The 22,212-nt window shown below is 54.4% G+C and overlaps 1 protein-coding gene across 1 annotated transcript in view; it reads right to left on the bottom strand.

Moving 5' to 3' along the window:
* The window catches only part of CIB4 (calcium and integrin binding family member 4), a 51,891-nt gene extending 29,784 nt beyond the window's left edge, over positions 1–22,107 (bottom strand). Inside the window, exons 1-3 of the mRNA XM_039238317.1 lie at positions 22,052–22,107; positions 21,617–21,651; positions 14,652–14,748 (exon numbers count right to left, since the gene is read on the bottom strand). Of these exons, the coding sequence (XP_039094248.1) occupies positions 14,652–14,748; positions 21,617–21,651; positions 22,052–22,105 (186 nt within the window). The 5' untranslated portion in view covers positions 22,106–22,107. The remainder of the gene's footprint in view (positions 1–14,651; positions 14,749–21,616; positions 21,652–22,051) is intronic.
* Positions 22,108–22,212: the final 105 nt, after the last annotated feature.

Here is a 22,212-nt window from a genome sequence, read left to right as displayed (position 1 = left end):
GAAATGACAATTTCTATTAGTGTGTTGGAGGCTAAGGAATTAGTCAGTAGAAAATGTATGTTAATGCTGACATAGCAGTTGAACAATAAATAGCAGTCTCCCCTTTCCTCTGGGATTCTCCCTATTCCCAGAGGCTTTTTCCCCAGAAGAGACAGAGCGGAAGCAGGCGGCCAGGTGGGACGTCGCTTGTGCAGAGAAGCAACCGACGGGTCCCTGACCCAGAGCTGCCCAGAAGCTGTTCTCCCTGACTGACCTCCTGAAAACGGGGGATGCCTGAATCCCGGGAGCATTCACGGGGTGCTGGGTGAAGCAGGGGCCCTGGATCAGCAAGGGCCAAGGAGCAGGAAGAACTAGGTGTGTCTAGCCATCTCCAGAGAGAATCCATTTCTAATCTTTGCCTTTACTGCCACCTGAGAAGTGACGTGTTGTTCTAGGCATCTGCTTCAGTGGCCCTCGACACAGGATTGGCCTGCTGGTGGCACCTCCCTCTGGCGTCTGGCTTCAGGCAGAAAGGAGGAGGAGGAAGACCCCTGTCTCAGAGCCTGGCTGGAGTGACGGATGCAGGGCATGTTCGGGGCATGGAAACACATCGATAACCTCTGCTCCTACTCTCTGCTTCCGTGTCCTAGGCAGGTGGGCCACCCCCACCTGAAGCCTGATCCCCCTGTTCTGCTCTCTGGCCAGCTCACCCTTGGATGCCTCCAGGGACGAGGAGCTCGCTCCTAGTATGAGCCTGCTCTGGCTTCTAAGAGTGTTATCTGTTCAAGAATTTTAACCTGATGCAATTGATCCAATTCCTCCTCCACCTTCTAGCAAATACACCCAAAGGGTTACATCTTCTTGAGGCTTTTTTCAGGTGGAAGACACCCATTTCTTAGCTGCCTAAAAAACCTCGAGGTAAGCGTGGATGCTATCATTTACGTCCATTGCTCAGGTGGGGAATACCCAAGTCTTACACAAACTGCACACCCTGGTCCAGGACCATGAGCAATAAGCCTGTCAGCCTGGGAGACTCGCGTGCAGAGTCCTGGGGGTCTCACCCGGTGCCTGGCACGCAGGAGGGGCCTGTGGCTTCCTTCGGGGCTGAGCTAAGCGGAGGGGAAGGTCCCAGGCAGGGCCCGTGCTGGGCCTGGCCTTCTGCACCTGGGTGGCTGTGTCCCCAACTCCAGCTGTGTGGGGCCCAGTGGCCTACAGCTCCAGGCAGGCTGCACAGCGCCGGCCCCCACGCTGTCGCTGGCGCCCCTTGGAAGCCTCCAGAGCTACGCGGCATCTTGTCCCTGTGGAGGCGGCAGCAGGCCTGAGGCCCGCGGAGGGTGGAAAACCCTGGGAACTGAGCCCCAGCCAGCCCAGCCAGCACCTCATTAGGAGGCCCAAGGTTTGGGGGGGGCATTTCAGGAACAATGTTGTTTATTTTTCTATTTTTAAACAAGTCTGAGGTCTCTGGGGGCACAAATGAAGTTATCAGAAAAGACACGAGTGGAATAAAGCCTCAAGCCAGCAGGCTGAGGAGGGCCCTTGGGACCAGACTCTTGAAAAGCTAGGAAGGGGTTTGTTTGTCTTGTACTCCACGACACAGGACTGGGACCAGGGTGCTGGACAAACACGTCCCCGAGCCCTCCACGCCCTGTTCCCCTGGGTGCCGCCGGGAATCTGGGCACAGGCGATGCGTTTTAACTGGTCCCATCGGTGTCCTCTGCGGCAGGGAGGGAGGACGGGCCACCTCGGGAAGGAAATCCGGATTCCCTCTCACCTTGGCCTCGTGAGTGGTTTTCCCAGGGGCAAGGAGCCCGGCGGGGCTGCTGCCCACACGGCGCCCAGCCCCAGCCCTCGCCCGGACACTGGCCGGCTCTGTGGCCAGAAAGCCCGCCCACCTGCCCGCATTTCCATTTCCTCATCCGGCAGTGGGCCAGCCACTTCCGCCTCGACTGTCGCAGGGACAGGCAACAAGATGATGCATCACCTAGGAGGCTGGAGGACTCCTAACATGGCCCTGTGCAAAGGGGACTTGGCGTTCCCATCTCATTTGTTTATTTTTTTAAAGTTTATTTATTTTGAGAGAGAGAGAGGGAACAGGGAGGGGAGGGGCAGACAGAGAGGGAGACAGAGGATCTAAAGCGGGCTCTGTGCTGACAGCAGAGAGCCCGATGTCGGGCTTGAACTCACAAACCGTGAGATCATGTCTTGAGCCAAAGTCAGATGCTTCACAGACTGAATCACCCAGGCGCCCCTTGGCGCTCCCACCTTAACGGCACAGAAGCTGAGGTTCAAAGGGTCTGTCTGAACCACTCACCGAAGCATTGAGACGCAGGCCTGACTGGCCCACAGTGCCCAGCTGCCTCTCAGATGCTCTCAAGGGTAAACCATCTGCTGCTCTTGGGAGCTTTGGGGGAGATCATGAATCGTGGACAGAACCAGTTAAAGGCTGCAGGAGAAATACCTTCCAGAAGCGAGAGGCGTGGGAAGAGGCAGAAGGAGCAGAGTAGGACTTGTGGGCACCGGTTTTGGTTTGACTAGCGTTTGACCTGGAGACAATAAGCAGTAGCTACTTCCCAGATCACTGAGAAGCCCCAAAAGACATGGTGCGTGAGGTGGCAGGAGGAAGCTCAGCCTCTGCAGATGAAAACGAGACGCCTCTCCCACCCCACCCCTGGATGACAGTGACACAGTGACACTTATGGGCTCTGGTGAGTAAAGGGGAGTGGGACACATGACCCCCTTCCAAAGGCCCCCCACAGGGGTAGCCCTGCAGCTTCACCCATCAGGACATGCTGGGGGAGGGGCTGCCCTTGGCCCTCCCCACAAGCTCCCTCCTCCCCCTGCATCCCCAGCTTGGAGCCGCAGGTCATCCACACCTTGCCCTGGGGTCCAGATAGAAAGTTGAAGCCAAAGTTGACCCAAGGCCAGTCGTCAATTGGCAGAGAGAAAAGCTCCAAGTGAAACTCAGAGCCCTTCCCCCGCCTTCCAGGCTTTCCAAACCACTTGTGTGGGAGGCATTATCCCATCCTTCCGCCCGTTTAGAAGATGGGAAAACTGAGGTCCAAGGTGAACAGCGACATGTGCTCAGGGCCGCTGGTGTCAGCCATGCGACGACCCACGCCAAAGGCCAGATCTGTCTTTCTTCTGCTGACTGCTCACCCGCAGCAGAGGCAGCTTCCCACATCGCTGAGCTGTTTCTGAAACCAACCACTTCTTAATTCTTTGGCTGAATGTCTAAATACGGATTTTTGCCAATTCTGAGCCCTGCTAACTGATGAAGTTGTCAGAAAAAGATCTAATGATGCTTGAAAATGCAGGGAGTGAGCCAGCTGCCAAATTGCCCTCCCAGCTCTGACTCTGCATAGGAGAGTCGGGACCCTCCCCCGAGGAGGAGGGGGGAGGCGGTGGCGCTGCAGGCGGGTGGAGGCTGCTGCCCTTCCTCAGCTGTGAGACTGTGGACAATTCGCTTAACCCCTTTGCTCCTCTGCTTCCCAGCTGGAAGTGAGGATAATAACTTCCCCCTCGCCGGTAACTGTAAGGATTAAATGAGATGATATGTCCAGGACATCCCAATGCAGGGCCAGGGTGCCACAGCACAGATTTCGGGGTAGGCCGGGAGGGCGGGACAGGGTGGCTCGCTGGCCTGAGCTCTGCTGAACGGAGCCCAGTGGCCATGCCTGCAGCCATGGGTCACCTGCTTCTCTGGGGAGGCACTGGGTCTCTGATCAGCACCAGTATCTATCTTGGGGGGGGTGGGTACTAGAGCCAGCTTACTTCTCTCCTATGAGATGAAAGGTTCAGAGCAACCTCTTGCCCCGTGAGGTGGGGCCTGGGGTTGGGGGAGCCTGGGGGTGGGCCTGGGGTGTTCGCAGGACAGGGCTTCCCCTTTGTTCTCTCTTTCTCAGTGGAATATCTGTTCCATTCGTGAGTCTGGGCAGTAGGGGTGGGGCGTGGCTCGGGGACTTGGGAATCAGACAATTCCCAGGCTTGCCACTGAGAGGCTGGGCTCTGGGAGGGGACCGACGAAATGAGCTGGACCGAAATGCAGGCCTCCCCAGTACACAAGACATACATGTGTGATCTGTCGCCAAGGAAGGGCTCAGGAGGGCATCTCGGCTAGAGATGGGAAAAACCATTCCTCCCTCAATCGCCAAGTGTCCAGGCCACCAGCTCCTGCCCACCCTCCTTCCTCCTTCCGTTGTGCACACATACGTGCATGTGTCACCTGCTCAGTGACCTTGATTTCATCTGCCCCCAGGAGATGGAGAAGAAAGAAGCATGTTTGCAGCTGTGAGGAGCTGGGTAGAGCTTTGAACTTCCCATAGACTCAGTGTCCTCATCTGTAGAATGGGGAGGTATCACTGTGCCTCACCCTCCTGCTGTGAGAATCAAATGAGGCAGAGCACCCCAAGGGGCTAGTAACCACGAGGCACACGACTAATGGCAGGGGACATTTGGGGCTGGAAAGTAGAATTGCTACAACTGTCAGATCTGCTTCTATTGTCAGCAAGCCAGGGAGGATATCCGAGGGGGAGGAGGGCCCGGGGCAGTGGCCTAAATACGGCATGAGGATTACCACCGGGTCCAGCTGTCCCCCGCCTGGGCCGTGGGAGATCAGACGGCCCCTCCAGCCTGCAGCCTCCCCTCTGCGTGCCAATCTCCGCCTCTGGCTGAATACAGATGCCGAGAGGACTGCCCTAAGCCCATGGAAGCCAAGGGGTGAATGTTAGGAGCGGGCAGGCCAGCTCCTCACCAGGGATCTAACCTCAACAGGAGCGTCCTCAGGAGATGGTGGGAGTTCAGAAGGTGGGGCGTGGAAACAGTCCAGCCAGGAGCCTGGGTTACAACCTTGACTCAGCCTCTGACTGGCCCCACGACTTTGTATGGGTCACGTGCCGTCCGTGGGCTTCGGTTTCTTCAGCCGCAAATGCCACCCCTGGGAGGCACAGTGAGGTGGTGGCCACTCAAAGGCTCTGATGAGGTGGATCAAACAAAGCACCGGGAAGACTCCCGAAGTCCCGCTACTGCCTTCCCACCCACCCGGTCTCTTCTCAGTTGGACGAGCCGATTCCAAGCCTCTCCGGGGATGCCATCAGCCATGGAAAAGGGGCTCAGGACCCCACAGGCCTCTGGGTCCCCTTCCAGCCCAGACTCGGAAAGACAAAGCAGGATGGTCATTTATAGTAGCAGAGTTTTCAGTGGACGAACTGCCTACTCCCCTTGACCCTCTGCTTCCCCGGCTGTCAAAGCGGATAGTAATTCAGCCGGCCACGGCTGCTGGGAGAGTTGGCGTGCTGGTGTCTCTGGGCCAAGCCACAGCCCTGGACCGGCCACAGAACAGCCCTAGGGAGGTCCTTCCAGGGCCCTCGGGGAGGGGTACTGTGCCTACACCTGCCTGGCTGCCCCAGGAGCCACTCGGCATCCTAAGGAGTAGGGAGGAGACACTGACAGAGATGACCAAATGAGCACCTTGGGCTGGGTCTCTCCAGGCGGCACCAAGCCCCTCTCCCCAGGTGGCCTGGGTGTGCCTGTCTGGGCATTCAGCACTGGGGTCAAGAGCTCCGCAAAGCCGCCACGGTTTGTGATTCTTCTATTTGTTCTTTACCCAGAATTCCATGAGAACCGAAGCCCCTGAGACCCCACTCAATGCACAGTGCATGGTAAACGCATAATAACTGTTTTAGGGTAAATGGATGGAACCAGGTGTGAGAGCCCCGTTCATCAGACCGAGTCTACAAATGTGTCTCATCCGTGGAAATTTCTGCCTGGTAAGGAAGTCAGCTGGACAAGGAGTGTCCTTTCCCAGAGGTCCTTCGGGGGGTGGAGGGGAGTGGAGAAGTCTGGCTGGAGGGTGATGTGGGGACAGTAGCAGGGAACGAGGAGCACAGGAGCTCTGAGGACGCCAGCCGAGTGGAGCATTCAGGAGGCTGGGAGTGGGGGGGCAGGAACATTCTGGGGGCAGCTGCTGCATGTGGCGTATTCTGAGACAGCAACGGAGAGGAGAGGCTGTCTTTGTAAAGCTTTCCTGAACGTCGGAATGCAGGTGTTATTCCTGGGTAAAGATGACGGGCTGAACGCTTGCATCTATTTTCACTCTCTCTGACACCCACTAAGGCTACTCGGAAAGGGAGTTTTTAGAGGCCTCACCCACAGAAACAGAGAGAACACGCACGGAGAGCAGACACAGGAAGCAGGAAGAACAGGAAGCATGACCGGGCAGACATGAGCAAGCCCAACCCCGAGCCCACGGTTGTAGCAGCTTGCTCTACATCCCAGGATCTGTGGAAGGCTCTGGAACTGTAAGCACCTGGTCGCACTACATAGAGGTCGGAAAAAAAGGATTGATTGCAAGTGTTGACAGCACTGGAGTTCTGGAGGTCTCCACTCAACACTGGGTGGCTGGCCCTCCCTAGCCCCTGTGCGACATTGGAAACTTCCCTGGAGAGAGTCTAGAGGGAGCTTTCCGCACCAGTGGCGTCAGCCACATTGAGATCTGGGGGTTAAATAAATACACGTGCGCTGAAGTCTGAGACTCCAGCAGCCCTCTTTCCAGAACTTCACTCCCATCCTCTCTAGGGAGACCTCAAGAAACAGCCCTCTCAGCTCCCCCTCCAGGGTAGCTCCCAGTCGAAAACGCACCCAGGGACTCCAGCTTTGAGCCACCTTGTCAGCAACAAACCCCCCACTCTTCATTATGAGCAGACGATTTCCAGGTAGCCAGGGAAGGCCTCGGACACCAAGGTGGAGACCCAAACAAGCTAGGGAGGAACGCATCGTGGAGGAAAGGTCGGATAAGGCATTGCATCCAGGAAAAAAAGCAGATGCTATTTTAAAACAGAGGTGGGGGAGAGTGAGCCCTTGGAAACTAAAAGCCTGAGGGCAGAAGTGAAAAACTGAATTAAGGTTGTAGATAAAGTTGAGAAAAGCTGCCAGAAAGAAGAGCAAAGAGATGAAGATGAAAAATAGGAGAGAGGAGATAAGAAGTAAAGGGCCAATCCATGATGCAGGGCAGCAGGATATTAGAGTTCCAGAAGAGAACATAGAAGACTCAAGGGAGAAAATGATCAAAGAACACAATTGATGGAAACATCCTAGACCTGAATGACAGTTTCCAGACAGAGCAGGTCCTCTTGGTTTGCTGTACACGGGGAGAAAACCTCACACCAACTCATGTCACTGGGAATTTCAGAATACTGGGGCCAAAGAGAAGAGCCTACACATTCCCAGAAAGAAAAACTTGAGTTACCAAAAAAAAAAAAAAAAAAAAAAATCAGGAAACAGAAAGGCTTTGGCCTTCTCAGTAACAACAGTGAAAGATAAAACGCACCCAAGTGCTGCTTTCCCAATTCCAAGGAAAAATGACAGCCTGCCTGAAGTTCAAGTCCGTGCAAATGCTCCATCAAGTGTGAGGGGGGAATAAAGACATTATCACCTGTGTGAGGTGTACGTACGGGGGCAAGATGTTTACCTCCATGAGCCTTTTAGCAGGAAGCTACTAAGTGATATGCTCCACCAAAACAAGGGAGTTTATGGAGAGAAATTTAGCCCAGAAAATGGAACATACAGGGGGTGCCTGGGTGGCTCACTTGGTTAAGCATCTGACTTCGGCTCATGATCTCATGGTTCGTGAGTTCGAGTCCCGCTTCAGGCTCTCTGCTGTCAGCACAGAGTCTGCTTTGGATCCTCTGTCTCCATCTATGTCTCTGCCCCTCCCCGGCTCATTCTCTCTCTCAAAATAAATAAATAAGCTTTAAAAAAAAAAAAAAAAAGAAAAGAAAATGGAATGTACAGAAAGCATCTCACTTCTGAAAGCTTCAGGGGAGATCTTTAGGTGATTGGCAGAGGCTTAGTGCCAACTTAATGATGAGTACGTAGAAAAATAATTGAAAGCAATGATCACACCGAGGAAAGATAAAAACAAAAAAAGTGTGCAGAAAGGGAAAAGTAACCATAGTCTATTCCCTGGCTCAGCTCTGAGTAGCATCTGGAGTCATAAAATGGACACACTGACTACTGATCTAACCGAAATACTGGTCTGCCTGCACTGGAAGGGCAAGGGGACAGGAGCGACATGGGGGCTGGACATGGGGGAGGGAAGAGCTAAGTCTCTCCTCTCTTTGAGGGGGTCAAAGGCTGAGGCATCCAGAAGGGGCCATACAAAAATACTCTCCAGAGATATGGACGCAAGAGCCAAGAGTCAGCTAAGAGCTGCAAATGTTTGCTTCCAGAGAAGGGAAATGCAGGTAACTCTTGTGGGGAAACTTGACTTCTGGCGTGCATAAATAATTTTGATTTAAAAACTAAAGAAACAAAAAGCAACTTTTAAAATAAAAAAAAAACACACTCTCGTTCCTGCCCCTCCCCCCCCCACCCCCCCCCGCCGCGACCCTGGTAATTTCTCGAAAGTCTGAATGAGTATGAGGACTCTTCATCTGGCCTGCCGAAAGCCTTGGGAGTGGGGTCCTTGCAAGGTACTCGAAGTAGAGATGAGCATGATAAGCAGGCATCAGAAAGGTTCGGAAACACTGGAACCTCAGGAGCCCCGTCTACAGTGCCTCCTGCCGCCTTGGGCAGGTTCGCTAACCTCTCTGCGCTTATAGAGCAGAGTTGATGCTGGAGGGAAATGTATTTTTTTATTTATTTTTTAAATAGTTTATTGTCAAGTTGGTTTCCATATAATACCCAGTGCTCATCCCCACAAGTGCCCTCCTCCATGCCCATCACCCCCCTCCCCTCCCCCCCCATACCCATCAGTCTTCAGTTCGTTCTCAGCATTCAAGAGTCTCTCATGGTTTGCCTCCCTCCCTCTCTCCCACCATTTCCGCCCTTCTTCTCCCCCTTGTTCCTCCGTCAAGTTCCTCCTAATCCTCCTATACGTGCAAACATATGATATTTGTCCTTCTCTGCCTGACTTATTTCGCTCAGCATAACACCCTCAAGGTCCATCCATGTTGCTACACACGGCCAGATTTCATTCTTTCTCATTGCCATGGAGTATTCCATGGTATAGATAAACCACATCTTGATCCATTCGTCAGCTGATGGACACTTAGGCTCTTTCCATGTTTTGGCTCTTGTTGAGAGTGCTGCTGTGAACATTGGGGTACATGTGCCCCTATGCATCAGCACTCCTGTATCCCTTGGGTAAATTCCCAGCAGCTCTATTGCTGGGTCCTAGGTGAGTTCTATTGTTAACTTTTTGAGGAACCTCCACACTGTTTTCCAGAGGGGCTGTACCAGTTTACATTCCCACCAGCAGTGTAGGAGGGTGCCCGTTTCTCCACATGCTCGCCAGCATCTAGAGTCCTCTGATTTGCTCATTTTAGCAGAGGCCAGGCTATGCACACGCCACCTGCTGTCAGGAACCCTGGAGGGGGAGGTGGGAAGAGGCCCCAAGAGCCAAAAGCCATGTGGTGGCCCATCCGGTGTGCAAGCCTCCATCCTACTGGCTCTGAGACCCCAGGATCTCCCCCAGGTCCTTCCCCACCCCCTCCAGCTACCCTGGGCCCCGAAACCAGAAACCCCGGGTCACACTGTGCCACTACTCATCCAAGTTTACAGAAAGCAAGATCATTATTTACAAGAACAGAAACATTGAGCTAATTCGCTTTTAAATACACCAAAGAAAGCCGCAAAGAGAAAACAGAAACTTCTGAGTGGAAAAGGGCCACCGCGTCCCTGTCCTCAGGCTCCCCCCTCCCCGCCCCGCGGCCCTCTGCTGCCCAGGCAACCCTCTCCCCTCATTCTTCTGTTGACGGGTAGACCCTTCCCAATATTAACCAGCCCACTTTTTCCACCAGGGAATCCAAGTTAAGAAAACAGAGCTTTCTTCCCAGACCACTCAAGGCCCTGAGCCACGTTATAGCTGTACCCAGAGCTCCCTGGGGCCCAATTCTCACAGCCTTTTCCAGAGATGTGTTCTGGGCAGCGTGAGTCACACAACTCCCATCCTTGGGCCCGTAGAGGACACAGGGACACTCGGGCCCTCACCCCCCAGCAAGCCTCTCCATGCTCATTTCGGGAAGCAAGCCTCCCTCTGTGACCAAGACTGGAAAGACGCGGAGGGAAATTTAGTCCTAAATCCCCCAAAGCCAGCCTGGGGACCAGTGGTGATTGGTGACGAAGTGCTTAATGACCGGTAGCAAAAGTAAAAAAAGAAGCACGAAAAAGAGATGTGTATGGGAAGAACTGATCTTGCCTCTGGGATTAGATCCTTCTTATATTTTTGCCCTAAAAGGAACATTTTTAAAAAATGAAATGATGGTGATTATGGATACTGTCGTTTGTAAATGTCCTTACTTGGCAAAATTGGGAAGTTGGCATCTCTGGCTAGTTCTTCCTCAAAAAAAAAAATTTTTTTTTTGAAATTTTATGGGACGGTGAGCATCTAAAGTCTGGGACATAGTGTGGAGGCAGACCAAGAAGAGAGCAAGAGCGAGTGCCAGGGTCAGAGCCACAGGCTCGGGCAGTGAGGAGGGCACAGGCACATAGCTCAGTCTCCTATGGGTACCGAACTGTGTGCTAGAACGCCCCAGCTAAATGCTTGCCTGGCCCCGCTTCATGCCCTTCAGGGACGGGGAGCTGTGCCCTCTGCGCACAGCTCTATGGATTAGAAAGCGCTGATGGGGATGGGGTGAGGCGGAGGGAGGTGACGGTCATGGAGGAGGGCACTTGTGGGGATGAGCACAGGGTGTTATATGGAAACCAACTTGACAATAAGCTATTTGTAAAAAAAAAAAAAATTTAAAAAAAATGGGCACCTTGGTGGCTTAGTCGGTTAAGAGTCCAACTTTCGCTTAGGTCATGATCTCGTGGTTCGTGGGTTCAAGCCCCGTGTCAGGCTCTGTGCTGACTGCCAGCTCAGAGCCTGGAGCCTGTTTCAGTCTGTGACTCCCTCTCTCTCTGACCCTCCCCTGCTCATGCTGTCTCTCTCTCTCTCCTAGAAATAAACAAAACATTAAAAAAAAAAGAAAGAGAAGAGAAGAGAAGAGAAGAGAAGAGAAGAGAAGAAAAGAAAAGAAAAGAAAAGAAAAGAAAAGAAAAGAAAAGAAAAGAAAAGAAAAGAAAAGAAAGCGCTTCCTCATACCGTAGAGAAACCTGAGTCCTTAGACCCAGGTCTACACCTAGAGCCTGGCCTCTCACCTACATTGGAAAACAGGCTCTCCACATGGCACCCCTCCCACCCAGTCTTCTTTGCTTGGGGTCCGTTTACTTCCTCCCACCCTGAATCATTTCTCTTGTGAAGTGACTTGCCTCAGATCACTTGATGAGCAAGTGGGTTCCAACCCAGCGGCAGTGGCTCAGTGTCCTAAAATGTGTGACATGGTTCTGGCTGTTCAGAACCAGTTGGAAAAGGAACAAAGAAACCAAAATGGGGGGACGGGGAGGGAACATGCAAAGATGTCCATGGGATCTCAATAAATACTTACATATCCGCTTGGAAAAAAATATGGAAGGAGATACGGCAAAACGGTCGTGACCAACATCCCTTGAGGTGGGCTACCCTGACAGCTTTTATTGTATTTTTGCTTTTCTGTTTTCCAGTTGTTCTACAGCGATCTGGTTTTTATTTGTACAATAGAGTAAATGATGGCCATTTAGAGGGATGAAATAAGTAAAATTAAAGAAGCCTCGAACCAAGACCCTGTCTCAGTTCCCAGCCATGGTCCATGAAGGGCCTGGGGGTCTGGTGCTCCAGGAGTGGCCTGGACTGGTGCTCCCTGTGGGCGGGGGCTGCCCTCACCCCCACCCAGAGCCCTCCCACCACCGTGGGATACAGACCCCAGGCCACCCTTCTGTCCCTCCCTCTGTTCTTCTCAAGCCTTGCAGCCTCCCCTCCCCTCCCCCACTCACCTCCCGCCCCTGCACTGGCTCCCTGGCCTGGAAATGGAAGAAAGTCGTGGACACGGAGAGAAATGGGGGGTGCGGGGGACTGTGACTTGTCCCCAGCACTTGTTACACAGCACAGGGCAGATGTGCTGTTTTGCAGACAAGGATTCTTGCTTAGAGGGGGAAGGCACGGGGTGGAGCTAGGCCCTGCCCCGGCCTCTGATGCTACTGTGGTGGGTGCTCTTCTGGGGCTCAGGACAGAGCCCCCAGGCCCGACTAGGGTGTTCTGGGGCCATGTGGAGTGCCCACACGTCTGTCACCCATCACCGTCCACGTCGGCCCGCTAGGGCCGGTCTTTGCCAGGCACTCCCCCTGTGCCCCCAGGGCAGACCCAGCACTCTGTCAGCCCTGAGCCAAGCCCTCATCAGAGGGGGAGTCCCTGGTTAGAAGCGGGGTCAGAGCCAGCCGGGCTCTGCGGTCGCGTGGCCTGAGCAAGGTGTCTCCCTCTTGGGGCTTCAGTTTTCTGAGGGGAAAAGCCAAGGCACAGAGCACTTGGCAGTGATTCCCCTGGTGGTCTCTGAGGGTCTTTCCAGGCTTTGCATTCTGATATTCTGTAACTGCCCAGTGACGCTGTCTCCCATCTGCGGAGCAGAGGGCACAAGCTTCCCATTCGGTCCCAGCGCCCAAGTGGAGAGTCTAGTTCTGAGACACACCCCGGCCAGCACGTGTCTGGGTGTTTGAGGACATGCAGGTGTGTGCGCATGTGCGTGGGGGGTGTGGACGTGGAGGGGTGGGGGGGAGGGGTGTACGAGTAGGGGGTACCAGAAGGACAGGCTCCCCATCTGCCCGTGCCAGACACACCCTCCAACTACTTTACCTTTTTGAGGACTGTGCTCCTTTCCTAAGACCCTGGCTCCACCTCCCCCTTCCTACTCCCCCTCCACACCCCTTCTCATTCCTTTGTTTTCTCTGTTCCTGCCTCCACATCAAGCCCTAGCTCTGTGCTCTCTCTTGGTCTCTGCCCAAAACCAAGTCCCTTGCTTCGGAGATGCTGCAGAGTCCTAGTTGAATGCATGTCCCTTCCGCCTGTTCAGTCTCCTCCCTAGGACCCCACCGGAGTCCCTAGGCTTCTTCCAAGAGGTGCCCACGGCTCTCAGAGCCCACCTTGTTCCAGACGGAAGAGAAGATGGGCTCTCATTGCGCAATGACAAATTCAAACCATTATTCTGACGAGATCCGAATGAAAAATCGGGAAGCCTGACACTGCCATGATTTGTTAACCCGACATTGCCTCTCTACACACAGCACAACTTTTAATTAAAAATCTTAGAAGTGATTGGGGAGCCCTTTTATTGTGCCGCTCTGGGGTCTTCCAGGTGCTTGGGGGTGGGGGGGGGGGGGGGGTGGGCAGAGCCTTTACACAGCAGGAACAAAAAACTCAAGGATGGTCCTTAAAAGGTTGGTAGTGGGCGGTGGTAGTGGGCGGCACTGACAGCTCATGTAAGCACTGCCTGGGGGGTGCAGCGAGCCTTGGGGAGCACATGCAAACAACTCCCCCATCACCCCCACCACCCCCACCACTCCGCCCATTTCACAGGTGTGGAGATGGAGGCACAGGAAGTGGTTTGTACATGAACTCTGCTATAGCAAGGGCAGGGTATGTGTGTGTGTGTGTGTGTGCGTGTGTGTGCATGTGTGTACTGGGTGTGCGGGTTATGAGATCTGGCCCAGGAAACTGGGAAATCGCGGAGAAGGTCTGACCATTTGGTCCCCTCTCTTATCTATCAGGCTGTAGGTCAGGGAGGATCAGCTAAACTCGGGGGGAGAGGATAAAGGGAACTGCAACAGAAATGCACGTGTCCCTTCCCGCAGCCACACCTGGAGTCGGAAGGAGGCAGGTTGGGATGACAGTCCTGGGGCTCCAAGTCCTGCTCTTGGCTTCTCAGGGAAGAAACCGGGAAGGTTCTCAGTCATTCCAGAAAAGCCCTAGGCCAGTGAGGCAGCCTGAGCAGAAGAGAAGGGCTGAGGAAGGAGCCGGGAGGGTGACCTGGGGCGGCACCATGGTTTCCCCAAGGCCCGAATGATTCTGCAGGGGATCCCCGACCTCCCCGCTTATCTAGTTTGGGGCATAAAAGAGAGGAGAGAGAGCTGGCTGGTACAGGGTCCTCCGGTTGAAGGGGTGGGGGGGGGCAGGTAAATGGTCAGTAGGAAGCGGGAGGGGGGCAGTGTTTAAGCTGAGGCTCAAAACGGAATCACAGGCAAGCTCTGGAAGGTCCGTCAGCTTCACTGATGAGACCAGGAACAAGTCTCATTGCCCCAGTGTCCCTCTGCCCCTCACCGAGAAATGGGGACTGTTGTCATGCCTGTCATGCCTACGGGACTGACACAAGGATAAAGTGAGGCCAGATTCACGTGAGAAGTGCTGGAACAGGGGGAGCACCTGGGTGGCTCAGTCGGTTAAGCGCCAACTTTGGCTCCAGACATCATCTCACCATTCGTGGGTTCGGGCCCTGCGTCGGGCTCTGTGCTGACAGCTCAGAGCCTGGAACCTCTTCGGATTCGGATTCGGTGTCTGCCTCTCTCTCTACCCCTCCCCTGCTCGCTCTCTGTCTCTCCCTCTCTCTCAAAATAAGTAAACATTAAAAAATAAATTTAAAAGAAAAGTGCTGGGGAAGCATGCCCTGCTGGGCCCCACGCCCAGAGGTCCACAAACCCCTCCGGAGAGAGGCTACCACCAGACAGCCCCGTGGTCAGTGTGCCCTCCCCTCTCTTAGTGTCCTTGACCCTCCCCGGCCCACTCCCCGCCCCCAGGGGCACATCTCACCCTGCCCCCATCCAGCACTCACCCTCAGAGCCGGCAGGGAGCTGACCTGGTCTGTGGTCAGTGTCGCCTCCTTGTAGTACTTCCCAGGGGGACAGAGCTTCAGGAAGGTGTCATGGATGCTAAGGAGAGAGCACGGTGAGCTGCAGACCACATGTTTCTCTCCTGCTGGGAGCTCTGGAGGAAGGGGGCTTACAACTGAGTGACACAGTAAAGGCAGTTAGACCTTTCATCCCACCCTTCTAGGAACATCCTTGAGGACTCCAGCGTGCCCAGCACACAGGAGGGTGTGCAAAGATGAGCCGAGCCTGAGGTAAGGGGCATGAGGGAATATACTTTACAGGTGTGTGGGTTATAGAATGTCAGAGCTGGGGGGGAACCTCTCTGTGGTCCCTCGGTCCAGTCCCTCGCTTACAGCTGGAGAAGCCAGCAGGGCCTTGGGGAAGCCAGCGTGCCGCCCCACGCCATCTGCCGAGCCCCGCCCTTGGCCCTGAGAAAAGAGGTCACCCGGTGGGTGTGGCTGAGCCAGGATGAGGGCCCAGCTGCCAGCAGCCACCCCGAGCCCACAGGCTGGCTCCGCAGACCGCAGGACGAACCTTCCTCACCTCCCTGCAATCGGCATGTCTGTCGCAGGCCCACACTTGCTTGTGAGGGGCAGGTGGAGGGAGGGGGGCTGTGTGAACTTTGAGGGGGACAAGGGAGGAGTCCCAGGCCAAGAAAGCACAAGCCATCATCCTCCAACCTTCCTACCCCACCCTGGTCACAGCTCTTGGGTCTCTTAGGACCGGTGACCAAGACAGCAGAGAGGAGACATGGGGCCTGGGACACAGGAGGCCCACACTCCAGGCCCTGCACTGCAAGCCACTCCAGTGCTGTGTGGCCTCACCTTACTCCTGAGCCTTACTTTCATCATCAGGAAAATGGACCATAATAGTCCCTGTCTTGGAGGGCCGTGAGCAGGGGCGGGTGTTGACATGGTGGAGAGGGCAGGGCCTTCGTGTGACTGTGTGTGCACGTGCACATGAGAGTGTGCATGTGTGAGGGGTGGCTGGTAAACACAGGCTGCTGGTAGACAGTCTCTAGAGCCAGACAGACCTGAGTTCAAGTCCTGACTCTGCCCTCCGGCAACTCTGAGACGTTGAGCAGGGTGACGGCACCTGAGCCCGTCTCCTCATCCTCACCGTGGGGCCAATCTCCCTTCACAAACAGGAGTAAACAGGAGGAGGTGCATAAAGGTCAGCACAGTGCTTGGCACCGTGAAGGCCCTCAGGGCACCCGAGCCTCCCCATGTCCCTGTCCGTGCTCCGGTCGTGTAGCTCAGACACGCTGTGCCCTGACTCCCAGAGCTGGGACCTAGACCATGACGGTGGGTGCCCTCCAACCTGACCCGAGTCCCCAGACCTGCCCTTCTTTCTTCCCCTGGGATCCTTCATGGTCCAAAACCACCCTCTCTCCAGTGGTCCTTTCCTTCTCTTCTGCCCACCATCCGGCTTCTCATCTCAGCCCAGTGCTAGGAGGCGAGCATCTGGCCAAGTTAATTCATACTCAGGAAAGAGTGACTAACGGCCCCTCACTGTCACCTGCACGGTGTGTGGTCTCTCAAGCCAAATGAACCTCTGATGGTTGGAATTGAGGGACACATGACTGAGTGAAGCATTCAGGGGTGATTTTGCAGGTGAAGATTTGGAGGTAGAGAAGGAGGCCCTCCCAGGGCCCTGATTATGGTAAATGGAGGCCCAGCACCAGTCGTCAGGAGAACTGAGAGCCAAGATCTGCTCCCCGTCTGGCCTCTCATGTTTTCACAGCTCACCGACTGGGAAAACGTCCTTTAGATCCCAGCCGTGGGAGAGTGGAAAGAACATCAGCTGCGTCTGTGCTCTTACTCTGTTTTCCCACCGGCTGCCCAGACGTGGCTCTGATCCCTATGGTGTCTCCCACCGCCCTTGCCCTCTGGCTTCCAGGTGCTTCCTGATGGTTTTGGCCCACGGGAGGCACCCTCGGGAGACCGGAGGTGGTGAGAGAGCCTGGTGGGATATGTCCCCCTCCCCCTTCCAGCCTTGGCAGGCCCTGGCAGTGTCTGTGGGCTCCCTCCAACTTTCACTCAGCTCCGGCTCTCAACTGGGCACCTCGGGCCTTGGGGGCCAGTAATCGCTAGTCCCTGGGTGTTTCCCGCAGCCTCTGTGAGCAGCCCCTTCCCTACAAAGTCCCTTCAAAGACCCTAGCTGAGTGCACGGCCTGCTTCCCACTTCCTGCTGGGACGCTGCCAGGTCAGTCGAGGGGGACCCCTTTGGACCCTGATCCCTCTCCCGCCAGCTGTGTGATCTGAGGCAAATTGTTCAACCTCGCTGAGCAGAGAGACCTAGGCTCCAATCCTGACTCTGCCCGATGGGTAGCTAATCCCCATCACTGGCTCTGTGCTGACTCGTGAGAAGGACCTGAAAACAGGAGCCAGAATGGTTCGGCTCCTTCACGAACGCACGGCTATTCGTGAACAACAGGCTCTATCAGCCTTGTGAGGGGCCATGAACTTGTCACCAGACACTGCTCTGACAAGTTTGGGAGGGAGCCGAAAAGTAGGGTACAGGATAGGTGTGGGGAAACGTTCTCCAGAAAAGCACAGGGAATACTGAAGGGCGCCGAGGAGGAAAAGAAGGCCATCAACACTGGAGGGCCCAGTGGCCCACGAGGAGAGGGCCACTAACAGTGGCTAATGTCACTGTCATTGTTAGAATTCTGGCCTGAGGTGACAACAAGCAGACTGACTTTCAGTAAGTTGTACTAATTTTTAAAAATTCTCTGAGCGCCCCTACCCCCCCAACCAGGGCGCTTGCATGGCTCAGTGGGTTAAGCCTCCAATCCAGCTCAGGTCAGGATCTCACTGTTCGTGGGTTCAAACCCTGCATTAGGCTCTGCATTGACAACTCAGAGCCTGCTTGGTATGCTATCTCCCTCTCTCTGCCCCTCCCCCGCTTATGCTCTCTCTCTAAAAAATAAATAAATAAACATTAAAAAAAAAAAAAAAGAATTCTCTGAGGCTCTGCGCATTACAGCTGGTGTCCAGGGTGGAAAGCTCCCCTCCCCTCCCACACCCTTGGGGGAGTGGCCCCCCACATGCTGCCAACTCTCATGGACATTTTGCATGTAACCTGCATATACTGTCTTGTAAATAAGGAGCCATTATCTCTATTTGGTAGGTGAAACTGAGGCCCTGAGAGGTAAAATCACTTACTTAGGGTCACATGGTGGTGTGCGTTAGCCCCAGAGCTGCAGGCACCAAGCGCTTTCCCCCAGAGCCCAGAGAAGGGAGGTGCCATCGCCACCCCACTTCTCATTTACCGAGTCTGAGTCTGCGTGCGAGGTGCACTCAAGTACCTTTTTTCGTCTGTTCTTTCCAACATTCCTATGGGAGAGGCATCGGGGTGATCATTTCTAAAGAAGGCTAAACTGAGGCTCAGGGAGTATGAGGGCTGTGCCCAAGGTCATACAGCTTGAAAGAGATAGTGTAGGGCCCTAACCCCACAGCAGCCTCTTCAGGCTGTGCGGCTCACCCCTAAAGGATCCACCCCCCAGGTGTGAGTCCTCAGCCCCGCCCCCAGGAGACCTTTCTGGGGAGGGGTGCCACGGGGAGGGCTCTGCCAGATTTGAAGCCTTCCCCAGGCCGCCGAGTGGGTGGGCCGCCCGCAGATGAATCGTGGCTGCATCTCAGCTGCCACAAAATGTTCTCCTCCTCCAAATATGGATCCGCCGGCTCTAAATGGAACTCTGAATTAATCACTAATGGACTCAAGAGTCAAAGCCATTTGAAAAGCTCACACATTCAGCCTGCCAGAAGTCAAGGAGCCCACGCCCGCAGCCCCTCCCAGACAAGGGGAGGGGCCTCTGCAGGCTCAGAGGGAGACCAGCCCCGCAGCTCACTCGCCGGGGCCTTGGACCTGCCACATCCCCTCTTGTGCCTCAGTTTCCCCGCTGTCAAATGAGGGACTCGACAACACCCCCCCCCCCACCTCCCCAGCACCTTCCAGTTCAGGCATCCTATGGTTGTCTGTACCCTTCTCTGCACCCTTGCCTCTGAGGCTCTAGTTAGTGGTGTTCAACTGAGTCCCACATTAAAAAACATATGAGACTCTGTGAAAGGACCCTCCCCCCTCCCTCCCGCCTAGAGACTCTCATTCAAGGCTAGGGAGGGGGCAGGACCTCTAAGTCCCGTGAGCTCCCGTTCTTCTTGGCCAGGCAGCACTGAGAACAGGGTTCCGGTGCTAGTCTCCGTATCCACTCTTTTTCTCTGGGCTCAGCTTCCTGGGCCTCGGGGTCAATAGTCCTTTGCCCTACAGCACAGCCTGCAGGTATTTTATAAATAGCCCTGTCTTTAGCCAGAAAAGATGGCTTTTATGGTCTGCTGCTTTCAAGTTGTGTGGCTTGGGCAAATGATTTCATTTCTCTGAGCCAGTTTCTTCATTGCAACAACAACAACAACAAAAAAAAGAGGTAAAAATAGCATGAAAATAACAGCTACCACGTAGTCAACACTGACCCACACGTCAGGTGCTGCTCTAACCGCTGACATGCATTCGATCATTTAATTGTCCTAATAACAACCATGCAAGGTTGGGTTTCAGTGCTTTATATCATGCTTTTATAAGCGTGGGAATGGGCGGAGCACAGGCTGACCAAAGGTAAGAAATTCACCCACGGTCACAGAGCTAGAAGTGGCAGAGCTGAGTCTCAAACTCAAGCCTCTGGCTTCAAGGAAGCAAGCTTGTGACCACTCTGCCTGCTGATCTTCTAGGGCTCCAGGAGGACCAGCACTAATGGCCAGGGCGGGGCCTGGAGGCTGGACAGTGTTGGGATCTCCGGGGTGCTAGAGAAAAGAGTGGCCTCAGGGCCGGGTCAGCCAGTGCAGGAGCTGAGGGCAAAGTGTCAGGCTTCCAGAGCAGACCTACAGGCACCCGAAATCATGACAGAAGAGGTCACTGAGTAACACAGAGTAGTCCAAACTAGAGGCAGGCTGAGCTGGGCTCCGACCGTGCTGGTCAAAAGGAAGCCACACGTGCCCTCTTTGGGTCTGGCCCCAGAGGCAGATTTGCAGCCATAGCTGCAGATAAGAAGGACCTGTGCACGGAGCCCAAAGAGACATCTGGAAGGAGGGGGGGGGGGTCGCTTTTTCAGGGAGCAATTCAATCAGAAGTCAGGGAGAGCTGACCCGGAACTGAGGCTGAAAAGGACTTTGCTCTTTAAAAGACCAACAAGATGAGAAAGAAAATCCCCACAGGCTTGAAATGTAGGGTGGACACATCACTTCTTGGAGAGCCACGCCCAGGCAGCCAGGATGGGGAAGGGGCTGGCTGGAGGACCAGAGGCTGTCACACGTGGTGTGCCCCTCCCAGCGTGCATGCATCCTCTGCAGATCTGGATCCCCGTCCCCTCCAACAAGCTAACCTGTGATCAGCACGTGCACACCTGTGTGTGTGCTTGCAGAGATCTTCCCTTGGTGTGTGTGTGTATGTGCGTGTAGGACCCAAAAATGGAAGCATCCTGTATGCACCAGGCTAGTTTACCAGAGTAACACAGTTTGCTTACTAGTTTTAGTGGAGCATGTCTCCAAAAGCCTCCTCAGACAGCATGCATAAGAGGCAATTTTTAAAAATAATTTGCCTGTCAAAAACCAGTTACTTCACCTTCACTCTTGATTAATAGGTTAGCTATGACTTCATTCTAGACTGGAATTTTTTCCTTATAATTTTGAAGGTCTTGGGATGCCTGGGTGGCTCAGTTGGTTAAGTATCCGACTCTTGACTTCAGATCAGGTCATGATCTCACGGTTTGGGAGTTCGAGCCCCACAGCGGGCTCTTCACTGACACTGTAGTCCACTGTGTGGACCTTCTCGGGATTCTCTCTCTCCCTCTCTCTCTGCCCCTCCCCTGCTGGTGCTCTCTCTCTCTCTCCCTCTCCCTCTCAATAAATAAATAAAAAATATTTAAATAATAATAATAATTTTGAAGGTCTTTAGTCACTGTCTTCCAAACTTTGGACTTTCCAAGTCCCAAACCATTCTGATTCCCAGTCCTTTGTGTATGTCTTTTGGTTTCGTTTTGTTTTGTTTTTTTCTCTATGGAAGTATTTAGGCTCTTCTCATTATCTCTGGTGTTCTGCAATGCTATGACGACACGATTTAAGATAGGCTTAAAATTTTTCTCCTCAAATATCTAGCATCCCTCCACTTCCCATTCATGCCTAACAAGCGGGGCTCAAACTCACTGACCCAGAGCTCATCCCTGCTTATCGCTGGGCCTGGCAGCCCTGAGGCAGGAGCCTGCGTGCTCGGCTCTGTCCAGACGGTAAAGCGCCTGTCTTCTGCTGGGCTGGGGAAGGGGTGCTGAGCGGATAGCAGAGCAAGAGGAGGAGTCACATAAGACTTTCAATCAACCTTTCTGAGCCAGGACAGAGCCCACGCATACCGCGCCCGTCACCCCCTCTGCAATCGGATGAGGAAGTTGTCTGCGGCCTCTCCACGCTGCATGTCACTTGTCTTTGGCCTGGAACCTTCCCTGGGGGACAGCAACCTGCACGACAACAGGAACTGTGGCTGGTCCCCAATATGTCTGGCACGTGCCAGGCCCTGAAGAGAGGCTTGGAGAGGGAGCCTGAGCTTAGAGCAATTCAGTAATGCATCCAGGTTTATCCAGCCAGGCTTCAGCCCTGTTTCCTAAGGCCTTTCTTCCTTCCCCCCATTACCCTGAGGATGCCCTGTCCACTTCCGTGATTATGTGGAGAAATCCTGTGTCGGGTCCCATAGTGGCTTAATGCCTGGGATTTCACTCAGCTCCAGTTGGGCCCTGGGAATTATGGTGTCAGGCTCTCCTGGCTGGGGTCTGTCTCTACGGGCCCTGCACCAGCCTCATCTCCAGGGCCCTGCAAAGCTAGGCAGCAGCCACACTCAGGGACCAGCGTGGGGCCTCGGCTCAAGGGGAGGAAGGGGCCCGTCTACTTACCATAAGATTTCATGCCTGGTCAGGAAGGTCAAGGCCTACAACAAATCATAGACAGGTGACCTGTCCACTCCGTCCAGCCCTACCCTGGCCCCCAGGGGAGTGGAGAGCTTCAGGGAGTAGGAAGGAGAAGCCTATGTTCTCATCCCATAGCTGGTGAAATGGAGGCACCCTGGGCCTTGGCAGTGGGTGCCCCCAGTGGGTGGCAGAGGAGCAAATGGTGCCTTTCCCTCCTCCCCAGGCTCTGACTGCATGGAGAGAAGATTGAAGTCAAGACTGAAACCCAGGGCTCTGGAGCGGGAGACAAATGGGGAAGGGTGCCTCAGAGCACTGGTCAGGGCTCACGTGGATGCAGGCTCAATGGCCACCACTGCCCTGCCTGGGAAACTCGCCACCTGCTCCCTCCTCTTCCCAGAGTCTCCTGGCTGATCTGCCCACCTGGTATTCTTCCAGGTCCTCCCAGTGCATCTGGTGCCTCAGACATTGCCCCATGCCAACCCCACCCTCTCTCTGCTGCAGCAGAACTACAGCCCCAAGAACCCAGCAGGTAATGTGACCAGGTGATCTGGTTGCCATGGTGACCTACATTCCACCTTCTG

The sequence above is a fragment of the Hyaena hyaena genome, unplaced genomic scaffold (genome assembly GCF_003009895.1).
Source record: "Hyaena hyaena isolate Hyena2069 unplaced genomic scaffold, ASM300989v1 scaffold_138, whole genome shotgun sequence".
NCBI classification, from domain to species: Eukaryota; Metazoa; Chordata; class Mammalia; order Carnivora; family Hyaenidae; genus Hyaena; species Hyaena hyaena.
This window is presented reverse-complemented; position numbering and strand designations above follow the sequence as displayed.